General features: G+C 49.1%; 1 protein-coding gene across 2 annotated transcripts in view; it reads right to left on the reverse strand.

The window, feature by feature from the left end:
- Nucleotides 1–11,994, reverse strand: part of GFRA1 (GDNF family receptor alpha 1) — a 214,722-nt gene that overhangs the window by 17,928 nt on the left and 184,800 nt on the right. For both annotated transcript variants that reach the window (XM_040486568.1, XM_040486567.1), the window contains one exon: nt 11,324–11,505. In XM_040486568.1, the coding sequence (XP_040342502.1) occupies nt 11,324–11,505 (182 nt within the window). The remainder of the gene's footprint in view (nt 1–11,323; nt 11,506–11,994) is intronic.

The following is an 11,994-nucleotide window of genomic DNA, read 5'->3' on the forward strand; positions in this document are numbered from 1 at the left end:
TTTCCGGCCTCTGGAACCGTGAGGAAGAAATTTCAGTTGCGGAAGCCCCCCCAAGTCCGTGGTGCTTTGTTTGGGTGTCCCAATCGTGCTGATACAACGTGTGCCACCGCCCCCTGCGGTGCGGGCGATGTGCACACCGGCCACCTACCTACCGGGAAGCCTGCCCCCCGAGATGAGATTCCTGTTTTTTCGCTACCGGTTATAGGCTGCAGGCTTCCATGTCCGATAGGGTTTGAACACACAACTGAAGGTGTGCTTCAGCATGCTGCCTTAATGGAGTAGTACCCAATTTCTGAGTTTGGAAGTCAGGCACTCTCCTGGATGAAGGGGCTTGGAAAATGCTCTATAAGCAGTTCTTTCGAAAACTGTTTTTACAACAGCCTCCTCCCTCCCAGGGCGAACGTGGGTGGATCCTGGGAGGCAGCTTCCCTCTGAGCTCATCAGCTGGCAGCCGGAGCCGGGCAGATTAAATCCCAGGAGCCCACTGGCAGCCTCTTCATGCTGGGAGTAGCTGGGCCCATCACGCAGGCCCCTAGGCTCCTTGGCCGCCTGGTCCACAGCTCTGCAGGGAGGCTTCTGGGGGAGCCCGGGAGCAGCCTGGGTGGGAGGCCCGGAGGCTTAGCACTTCTGCTAAGGGAAGACACCCCTCACGGCTCGTTTCTCCCAGAGCAGGGGAAATAAACTCACTCCAAGCAGGAGAGCATTATGCAGAGGAAACGCTAGGTGTAGCCAAGATTTGGGGTTTTTTTTGTCTTGTTTTGTTTCATGAGACCGAAACAACAGTAGGTGCTAGAAAACACTCCGCGATATGCAGAAATGGTAGAAACGTCACACAGATCATAAACCAAATGCCACAAATAACATGCAGCACCAAGGTCATTTTCTTAAACAAAAGGCTCAGGAAATGGCATCGGTGCTGCCACAGTCACTGGGATTCAGCACACGTGCTGAGGGCTCAGTGGCGACGAGTCTGGCATTGGCGGTCTGATCTGCAACCTGCTCTGTTACCACCCTTCCTGGAGCTCCCCCCTGCTCAAAGTCCACACGGGAAGCCTGATGGGGGTTACATATAAACGCTGCCACCCACTCCGGTCGTCCGGCAAAAGTCTCCTTTGAAATGTCACCTGTGGGTCACTCGTCCAGCACGCTGGGTGGGTGAAAAACATTCCACAGAAGAATGTGAGGGTGCGGGGCCCTAAAGCCCATGGTCCTTGGATGGTGAGACCCGGGTCAAGAGCCTCAGTTAATGCTACCTCTGATAGTATCCTCAGGTCCCACCCCAAGGGCAGTGCTTCCTCGGGCAAATTAGCTTAAATGTCCAAGCATGGGACTTTGGTGGCAACGGCAGCCCCTTTTCATTGTTCTTGCCTGGACTACCCAGGAAAGATTTGGCCCAATGTGGCTCTCCGCTCTTCCATTTCCCTATGTTGCTTATCATGCAGAGAAACCTGAGAAGACTCTCCAACACCTCCATTTCCCTTGTTGTCAAAAGGAAAGGGGGGCTTTGAGGCAGCCCTCATTTCCTGGACAGTGGTCCTCTCTCAGGGACGGTTTTGCCCTCCAAGGGACTTTGGCCATGTCCGGGAACATTTTCGGTTGTCACAATTAGGGAAAGGTGCTACTGGCATCTAGAAGATGAAGGCCAAGGGTGCTCCTAAACACCCTACAAGGCACAGGACAGCCCCCACCCTCCCCACGACAAAGAACTGAGAGACCAAAATGTCAATAGGGCCAAGGTTGAGCAAGCCTGACCTGGGGGAGCTGTTCAATTCACAGCCAAGAGATCACCAAACAATCCTTATCGAAATTTCCAAGATTGGTATAGAGGCGAGCAGCCCACCCTCTGCAAAGAATTCCAAGGAAGCAAGCGGTTTCCCATGAAGAAGCATCTGAATCTAAATTACATTTCAAAAGCACCACTTTGACAAGGACTCACCTTCTCTTATCCTTAATAAGCCTGCTGCACAGGTGGCAAAGCCTTACAGGCTACCAAGCCCAGAAAAACCACTGAAAATAGGACCCATAAAGCAATGCAAAACCCAGCCTGGCCCTTCAGGGCACTTCCCCAGAAGATGGGAGAGAGGGGACCAGGGAGATCCAAGTGCCAGAAGCTACACAAAACTCACAGATGAGAAAGACTCGACCAGCACCTCCTCAGAGCTCGGCGGTACACCACGCGCACCTCACGGGTGGGATCACATTGAATCCTTGTAACATCCCAGAAGGCTCTACCACCATCATCCCCATTTCATGGATAAGGAAGTTGAGACAAAGAGGCTAAGTAGTTTTCCCAAAGATTCACGGCTGGTAAGTGGTGAACCGAGCCCACGTTCAAAATTTCAACTCCAGCTTTCTTGTGAGGAGTTTCACTGCTTGGCCCCAGAATTAAAATCAGAATCTGACTAGCTTTTGTTCCTGGTTTCTGGGAGATAACCTTCACATTCCTGGAAGTTCTTGAGTGATGGGAGGATCTTTGGTATTCATTGAGCCCTGTGGATCACCTCTGAGTTTATGGTAATGAGATGACTCAGAACGGGGGCTGGTCACCAGAAAGACCAACTAGGTTGGGGCTTTGAATCACGTGAGGTCAGTCCAACCTGCCGACCTCCAGGGACCAGAGAGGGGCAGAAGACTGCATTCAATCACATGTCCAATGGCTCAATCAATCATGCCTATGTCATGAAACCCCAATTAAAACTCTGGTCCCTGAAACCCCGTGGAGCTTCCTGGGTGGTGAATGCATCAGTGCGCTGGGAGGGTGATGTGTTTGATCCCGCAGGGAAAAGCACGAAAGCTCTCTTTTTGGAGACTCTCCCAGACCTCAGCCTACGTATCTCTGCATTTGGCTAGTCCTGCTTTGTATCCTTTATAATAAAACTGTAATCATCAGTAATAGTGCTTTTCTGAGTTCTGAGTCGTTCTAGTGAATTGAACCTGAGGAGTCATGGGAACCCCTGAATGTGTGGCTGGCCGGTCAGAAGTGCAGGTGGCCTGGGGATCCCTGAAGCATGGCTGGCATATGAAGTAAGGGCAGTCTTGTTGGGGGCTGTGCCCTTTAACCTCTGGAGTCTGTGCTGACTCCGAGAGCCAGCATCAGAATTGAGTTGCTCTAGGGACACCAGTTGGTGTCAGGATAGGTGTCATTTCCTTTCTTTATGCCAGTTTATAAGCCAGTCTGGCATCTCCATCTGCCAGATGTTCAACAAGAATCTAGGAACTGATTTTAATCTATACTGAGTGAATAATGTTATCCGGAAACAAAGAGGTAAAGTGCAGTGATTTAGGTAATGTAGTGTAGCCATTTAAAACACACAGAAGGGGAAGGTGCTACCTTTCCATTTCTCCTCTCCTGCTCCAGTCTCTCTGTGTCTCAGGCCTCTTGTCTGAAAAAATGGGAACAATAGTACTGACCTCATGAAGTTACTGTGGGGACTGAGTGACTGTATATACATATAACGTGCTGAGGAAAGTACTCGACTCGTGGGAAGAGCTTATGCACGTTTGCTTTATTAATACCCAACCATAAAAAAGGAGGCGATGCATGTTATCAAAGCAAATAGTTCTGGGTTCTGTCACATTACATGGTTTATCATGTTTCTCCAAGTAGGGTCTGGGAGACCACTGGTGTATATGACGCTATTTAGGTGGCATTACAAACACTCTTTATTGTTTTAATTTTAATATTTACGATTATAGAAGATGAGCACACTGATTTGCATATATTTCAGATATGTTAACAGCTTCGGATGAGTCTAAAAATGACAGTGTTGACAGAAGTAAGCATATCTAGTTTAAACATAAATATTAAGCAACTAACATACAGGCAGAACGCAGATATGGGAAAGACTCAAAGTCCTGGTCTCGGAGGCGAAGAGGTGGGGCTGGTTCTCAAAACACTATCTTTCCTGCCACTAAGACTGTTTCCTGTTTACAGGTGTGTCCCCTCTTCCCAATGTCAGCAACTGACTGGTTAGAGAGACGTGGCAATGGCCCCTGGAAGACAGTCCCACTCTGGTACCCAGAACGGACCGAGATCCGACTATTGTCACGGCCCCAGTCACGCTGCCAAGAAGCTGGCTGTTAGGATGACACTCCCAGGACAGTCCTTCTGGGCATGGTGAGATGGAGTTTGGAACAGCTGTAACCCCTCAAGACCTCGTCCTTTTTTTTTTTTTTTTTTTTAATTGCCTTTTGGTTTCCCTTCCTCCTTGTCCTGCCGTCCCAAGAACACCTGCACTTCCCTCCTTCCTTACGAATTTCTACAATGGCCAATTCTTAGAACTGGCTGGATATCACTCAGTTCAAACGGTTCTTAGAAATTAAGAAAGCACTAAAAAGATCCGTCTTTTCTGCTTCACGGCCTCCCCGCCACTGGGAAGAGCCCTTCCTTTATGGCCCCAGGGTCCAGAGTCAAAGCTCTTGCACATCTCATCGATCACAAGGGTTGGACAGCTGGGCCCTTTGCGTCTGGGCACCGGTTTTTCAATCTTCACAGCAGACCAGAGCGGCAGGTGATATTGTAGAGCAGGCATTCAGAGGAGGTAGGAAACGTGCCCCAGGTCACACAGCAATAAGAACTGAACCAGGGCTCTCACTCGGGTGCATCTGACCCCAGCTCATGCTCTCCCTGGCAAGTCAACTCCAAGGCTGTCAAGCACGGGTTAAAGGAAAGTACCAAGGAGGTGCACGCGGGGTGGCTCTGCCCACTGGGATCGGTGGATGAGCGTCCCCATGCCAGGGGACTCGTGTGGAAATAACCACCTCCCTCTTTCCCTTTCCAGCTTCCTGCCCTCCCACCAACCATCCTGTGTGAAATCCCACCACCCTGGCCTTGTCTCGAGTGCCTCTTCTCCGGTGGAAGATTAACAGGACGCCAAAGCACCCCATTGCTCTGCTAGCATAAATTGCAAGAAAAACATTTAGAATATTGATTAAGTGCTTCATGCTCGAAGATTTAAATTTACCTCCTGTATTTCCAGGATTAGCTGACATAATGGGGTCAGTCTGCTGGCACAAATGATTTACAGAACACCCATTGGCAGCTTTCCTTTTAAAACTCAACACTTAAAATTTTCACTTGGTCACAGCCAGAGGATCCCTGGGTATTTAGCAGGTTTGGATAATTGCCTTCCCACCGCCACATCTAGACTTTTGGGGGGCTGGCCCTGGAAGCGTTTCGAAATCACTTCCGGTCTGGTGTCACCCTATCAGGTACGAAGGGACGGACGTTGTTGAGGTGATGAGGCACTGAGGCAGAGGAGGGGTAGGGCACGCTATTCTTCCAGGATGGGAAGTCTTGCTTCAGACATAGATCATTTTCAATATTCTAATAGTCAATATTCTAATTAAATGTTTCAATACTCTAATATGGAGGAGTGTAATGGATAGGCAAATCTTGCCTGCCCTCTGTCCCTCTCAGCAACCTGTAAACATCCTACATCCTACAAAGCACCCAGACCATTTCTATAGGCTTCAAACTGTACTCTGTGAAGAGAAGGAACTGGAGGGAGTAAGGGAGGCCAGCGAGATATCGATGTGGATTCCAGTCCAGTGGATGCTGCAGATTTTCTCCTCCAGGAAAGATGCCCACCTCAAGGCCTTTGCTCCCATGGCCCACTGAGGGCCAGCAGTGTCCCTGCTGTGGGACCCTTAGGGTTAGTGTGGTCCAACCACCAAGGCAGATGATGGGTTATTGTGGGGAAGGGGACAGCCGGCCTCTGCACTGGTGGTTTTAGCAGTAAGCATCCTCACCATGGCTACCCGCGGGACTGTGCTCGCATCTCTTCTATGACTGAGAAAGCTGCATTGCTGGTTCTTTCCGAGAATGCTGCCTTAAAAGTCCCGCTAGGGAGAGGGGAGGAGCCCTACTTGAGATCTGTCTGCAACCTCTGGCCTTCCAGGTCTCCCCACACACGTTTTCTTTGGCTCACAAAAAAAAAAAACCTGACTTTGGTTGTGGCTTGTGCTGTTCACCAGAGCCTTCTAACTGGTCACAGCTATTCCACACCAACCCTGCTGGCCATGGATCCGAGTGTGTGCCCCCCAAATCCACCAGGCTTTCTCCTGTCACATCTCTTTCGTGGGGAAAGAGTGGCAGGGGCAGAGACAGCAAAATTTTCCCCGGGGTCCTCAGCTGCAGCCAAGAGGAGGTATCAACCTGTTTGACCATGGCATCCCAGACCTACAAATGCCACTTTAAGGGGTCTTCACTTTAAGCTTCCAGACTTAGGTAGTGAACAATGATGCCAAGTAGGGATTTTTCCAATGCTTACTTACATCTCCTAAAGATATTTACTTTCAATAAGCGACAAGCACAGTCCATTTGGTTTAAATATCCTGAGCTTTTTCTAGCTAGCAGACCACTCAAGTGCACGTAAGATGAAATAATTGGTAGAATTTTTAATCTTCCTTTGTTTTTCATGTGACCACTTTGTACAAGTCCAAGGGATATGCCAACAATAGCACAGCCTGCGTCACACTTGTTACTAATATGACTGCCAATTAATCCTGACATGGGAGCTTGGCGGGTTACCCAAAACCTGGCATTTTATCACCTCAGGGGGTTAGCACTTGGACATTTCTATGACATTTTATTCCAATCAATCAACTTTCCTTTTTTAAAGGCGAGCCTTTCATAGGAACTGCAGACGAGTCCTGTATGCCCCACACCCAAGGCCACCCATTCCTCCAAAAGAATTGCACTTGGTTTGTTGATAATTGCACTTTGAAGCCGACTTTTGAAAATGTTTATTCTTATTTCTTCCTTTCCGAGGGGGAAATCTATCTCAAATGTTAAGACAGAAACTCAAGTCCCCAAGAGTTTTCTCATATTATTGTATATTTTAAAATATTACAAGAGGGTGCCTCTCAAGGGAAGTGAACTTTAGAGCTGCCAAAGATAGTTGACTTTCTCCAAATCTGTTACCAATGGATCCCAAGCTGGTTTAAGTCAGTTCTATTCTGAGTAATGACACATGCGGCTGGGACAAACGCCATTCTAAGATATTTCTAGGACCCCCGGCAAATGGTAATTTATCTGGAGACAGCCAGGCAGGCCAAAGAAGGACAGATGGAGAGAATGAGTCTCCTGGGAGTGATACTCCAAAGCGAGAGTCCTAAATCAGTGCCAGGGACCATGTTCTCGAGCCGAAGGCTCGTCTCCTATCACTCACTCGTCTCCTATCCTCTGGCCTCCAATGATTCTTTCAACTGTTGTTAGTATAGGTCATTCTAAAGACATCACCAAGCCGCAAAAACTTTTACTGGCAAACTTTCAGTCTTTCCCCTATTTCCTGTCTCCTGGAATTGCAGGAAGAATCCCAACCTAAAGCAAGAACTTTGCGTTTTCCTTATTATTTGAATAGCTGCCTTCAGGAAGCATGGGGGGTCATAACTCCTCTGTCAAAACCAGCTTCTCCTCGCTGACTTTTCTGTTCCCCCAACCAAGCTTGACTGAGGTATAACTGACGAATGAAAACTGTATATATTTAAGGAACACCAAGTGATGTTTTGATGCACGTATCCATGACGAAAACTAATAAACATAGTGTCTGTCACCTGATGTGGTTACCACTTTGGGTGGAGAGTGAGAACAATTAAGATCTGCTCTCTTGGTAAGTTCCAAGTATACAGTACAGTATGGTTAGCCATCATCACCATACTGTATATGAGAGCTGCAGATCCCATCCATCCACCTAACTGCAACCTGTACCCTTTGACCAGCACCCCTATATTCCCCCACCACCCAGCACCTGGTAACAACCATTCTACTCTGCTTTAAAAGCCTGATGTTGGGGCGCCTGGGTGGCGCAGTCGGTTAAGCGTCCGACTTCAGCCAGGTCACGATCTCGCGGTCTGTGAGTTCGAGCCCCGCGTCGGGCTCTGGGCTGATGGCTCAGAGCCTGGAGCCTGTTTCCGATTCTGTGTCTCCCTCTCTCTCTGCCCCTCCCCCGTTCATGCTCTGTCTCTCTCTGTCCCAAAAATAAAAATAAAAACGTTGAAAAAAAAAAATTTAAAAGCCTGATGTTTTTAGATCCTACATGTAAGTGAGGTCGGGAACCTGGAGGACATTATGCTAAGTGAAATAAGTCAACTGCTGAAAGACAAATACTGCATAACTTCCTTTTTTGGTTTTTACTTCCTCCTTTCTGTCCATTCCTAATTCAAAGAAAGAGCCCAGGTTGTCCAAGCTCATGGAATAAGGCAGAAGGACACTGGCTTTGGGTCCAAAATCCCAGCCCTTCCAAAGAAGTACTACGTGATTCTGGTTAAATCGCTAGCCTTTCCCTGCCTCAGTTGACTCATTTGGAAAAGGAAAGGACGTCTGCAAGCAAGGCACAACACCACCCTCCATCTGCCGTCAAGGGACCCGGTGGCCAACTGACTCGGGATGAGGCATCGCATGGGACATTTTTAAAGCACCATTCTGGAGTGTTCGTTCCGCCCCAGGGACTGAAGCATTACCCCCATTAATCCCCTCGACTCTCGCAGCTTGGTCATCCTTGAGTTTTGTAGAGGAAGAAGCTGAGGCTTGGAGAAGCCATGATGTCAGTGAGGATAAGAGCCTGGGTCTGAACACAAGCTTGGCTGCAGAGCCCATGCCCTTGCTCCCTGCCTCACATGTGCTAAAACAGGCTCAAGGAGGTCACTGTCTTCGGAAGAAAGGCAAGGTGTGGTGGAACCTGAAGGGCTCCCTGGAAGTGAAATACGGCTTAGCTCCAAGGCATGTGGATTCTGTGTGTGTGGCACAGGGTAGAGAAGTTGGGCAGCCTGCTCAATCCTCGGTAGTCCCACACTTCCATCTCCCCTCTGCTGAGAAGTTAAATGGCAGCCTTGACATAAACATCACACTCTAATTTTACTTCGCCCTCTATTTAGGAGGCAGACTTCCTATCACTGATACAGGGGAAGGAAAGGCGCTGTTTCTTGGGAACAGGGCGCACGTGTCCCCTGATGTTGCCAGGGCAACCTTGCAGTGGCACAGAGGCCTCCTTGTAGGGAGGGGTGGCTGGGCAGATATGTGTCGGCGGCAAAACACTGTGTAGCCAAGGCACGCAAGCACCAGAGGAAGCAGAAGTCAGCCGCCGTGTTCTTGGTGGGGAGCGGGGGGAGCAGGGGACAGGAAAGTGGGGAGAATGCCTCCTTATGGCTAACAGAGTCGTCTCTCGTGGAGGAAACTAGTTTCGTGGAGTTTCCAAAGATGGCTATTCTTCTGAAATGTCCTCTGTGAATTCGGTCTGACCTTCCCAAAATGTTGACAAGCGGCATCTTGTCCATTGTTTGTTAAGTTCACTGAGGAGAGAAATGTTTTGAGTACCCAACTCCACGAAGTTTCCCAAACACGGAAAGAGCTCAATAAACCGGATAAATGCTGCATCTGCGGTCATGCTCTGTGCACTCAGACACGTGCAGAAAAGAACCCGGTCATGCTGCGGCCAGAGCTTGCCTCTTCTACCAGCCGAGAATCTTCTGTGAGCCCACTATTATCACTGAATGGCAACAGGGTCCTATCCCTCATCTGGCCGCTTGTCTTTCCTGACGCTAGAATCTGAGTGGACCCAACAAGAACCGAAGGCTGACCTAAGAGGAAGCAGGACGCTGAGCACCGGCTGGAGACAAAGAATAGATCCTGTTTCTGTGGTGCGATGTCTGGCTCCAGACCCTCCTCTCACCGGCTGGGGGGACTTTGTGCAAGCCACCTCCCCTTCCTGAGCCTGAGGCCTCCGCTGCAAGACGGGGCAGTTAGATGCTATAATACTCTCCAATCCTCCTCCCAGTTCTGGCAGTTTCTGCACAGTGCTCTGGAGATTGGCCATACTCAGGAAATGCTTTAGAAGCATGAAGAACATCTGGAAGACCCTAGGCTGCACGGCTTCCTTGCCTGCCTTCTCCTTAGTGCCGTGCATGAGTGTGTCTGAGTGTGTCCGAGGGGGCATGTTCCCGGGGAAGACATAGGAGGACGGGGCAGAGACGAGAGTCACTGAATGAAATGTAGCATATCCAAGAAGAAGAGAGGAGACGTTGTGGGAGAGAAGACAGCAAGCAAATCAGAAGCAGAAACACTGCCCCAGTGGTCTATAGGGAACAAAGGGGATTGGGGGTCAGGGAGGTATTGGTAAAAGAAGGTTTCTGGTGAACATTCTGGTGAGCCTTATCCTTGGTGGCAGCAGGGTGGGGAGAGAGAAGGGAGGGTATACTGCAGGGACAAGTGTGAAGTGATATCACAGGGCCTCGCACGTGACCCCTTCCCCAGCATGGCAGGAAGCAGACATTATCATGTGGTCACCACTACCCCTCCCCCCAAATACAGGAAGAACCACGAAAGCAACAGGAGTCTCCTAGATCCCCAGCACCAGTTCTGTGACACAAACTCCGTAGGCTCCAGCAAAAGTGTTACCTCACCAAGCCCTGGTGTCCTCAAGTGCAAGAACGAGGCTAGCGATAATACTATTAGTCTTCCACAACCCTCAGGAGGATGGCGTCCAATAAGGTAAAATGTGTGAAAATATTTCGCAAACATATAAATATGCGACGTCTTGCTAAATAGCTGAGTACTCGTTACTACGAAAAAAAATCAATAAAAAGGAAAATAAACGCTCTGTTTTGACTAAAGGCAGGAAAGCACTGTTAGCATGCCATTGTGGGTCTGCCCTTGTAGATCTGGATTAACCCCAAGGAAATCTCTCAGCCATTCTCCCTGGCCTCTATTCACACGAGAGGCTTCGTAGGGTAGCTCCACACGGCTCCTCCTACTTTGGAAAAGCATTTTCTTCTGCTTCTGGAAGAATGAAGCCATACAGGACTCTACGTTGGAGTTAACACCTCCCTAGCGACACTGTCTCTGGCTCACCTTCAGAGAGAATTAAGTACTCCACGTTGGGTTTAAATGCCAGCAATGGCAACAACCCCAAGACTACCTTCTCTTTCAATACGCTGCTGCTTTGTAGAGAACACAGAATGAGTGTAATATACAAATCAGTACCCGACTCAACTCTTCCACTCACTCCACAGACACACAGCTTAAAGATTCATCTGCCTAGCCCCCTCATTTTACAGGTGAGGACACCAAGGCCAACTATGGGTACCTGGACCAAAGTCACACTCCCAGGAAATGGGCATCCGTTCCAGAATCCACCTTTCTCCCCACTCTGTGGCACTTCACAATCTCCATTTATCGTGGTTATAATGCACTTTTACGATTCAAACCCGAGCAGCCCTCCATCATCAGCCATCTATCTTTAAATGCAGTGTAGGAAATCGGTCCGTGTTTGCCCCTCCACCCCCAGAGGTGAGCTTCAGCTGGGAGTTTGGGCTCGGCTCTTACCTGCAGATTTGCACAAGGTGGTAAAACATGAGTGGGGATCTCATTCTCCGACCCTGCAGGTCCCAGGGGCTTGTTCTTGACCCGGAAGGCTGTGGTGGTGGTGGCAGTGGTGGTCTGAACTGGGAGGGCTGGCTGCCACACGGTCACATCGGAGCCATTGCCAAAGGCTTGAATTGCATTTTCTGCAGTAAAACAGGAGGAAATCCAATTTCAAAGTCAAGCAGCAAATGTAACAGACAGGATACACGAAGCCAGAGAGGCACGCTAGAAATTCTGATTTCAGTATTGGACTTCTCTGAACAAAACCCATCCATCCATCCACCCCACACATGCTGGGAGCCAGCCATCAGGTCAGGTGCTCAAAAATCAATTCATTCATTACACACTGCGACGGACACTTAGGTACGTTCAACGTGCAACAAATATTGCTCCTATTTATGTACCAGGTGCTGAGCAAGATGCTTGCCCTGAAATGCTCATCACTTTGTTTTTTTGTTTTTTTTTTTTTAAATTTTTTTTTTTCAACGTTTATTTGTTTTTGGGACAGAGAGAGACAGAGCATGAACGGGGGAGGGGCAGAGAGAGAGGGAGACACAGAATCGGAAACAGGCTCCAGGCTCTGAGCCATCAGCCCAGAGCCCGACGCGGGGCTCGAACTCCCGGACCGCGAT

Source organism: Herpailurus yagouaroundi, unplaced genomic scaffold (genome assembly GCF_014898765.1).
Source record: "Herpailurus yagouaroundi ecotype Mexico unplaced genomic scaffold, PumYag 163, whole genome shotgun sequence".
Classification (NCBI taxonomy): domain Eukaryota; kingdom Metazoa; phylum Chordata; class Mammalia; order Carnivora; family Felidae; genus Herpailurus; species Herpailurus yagouaroundi.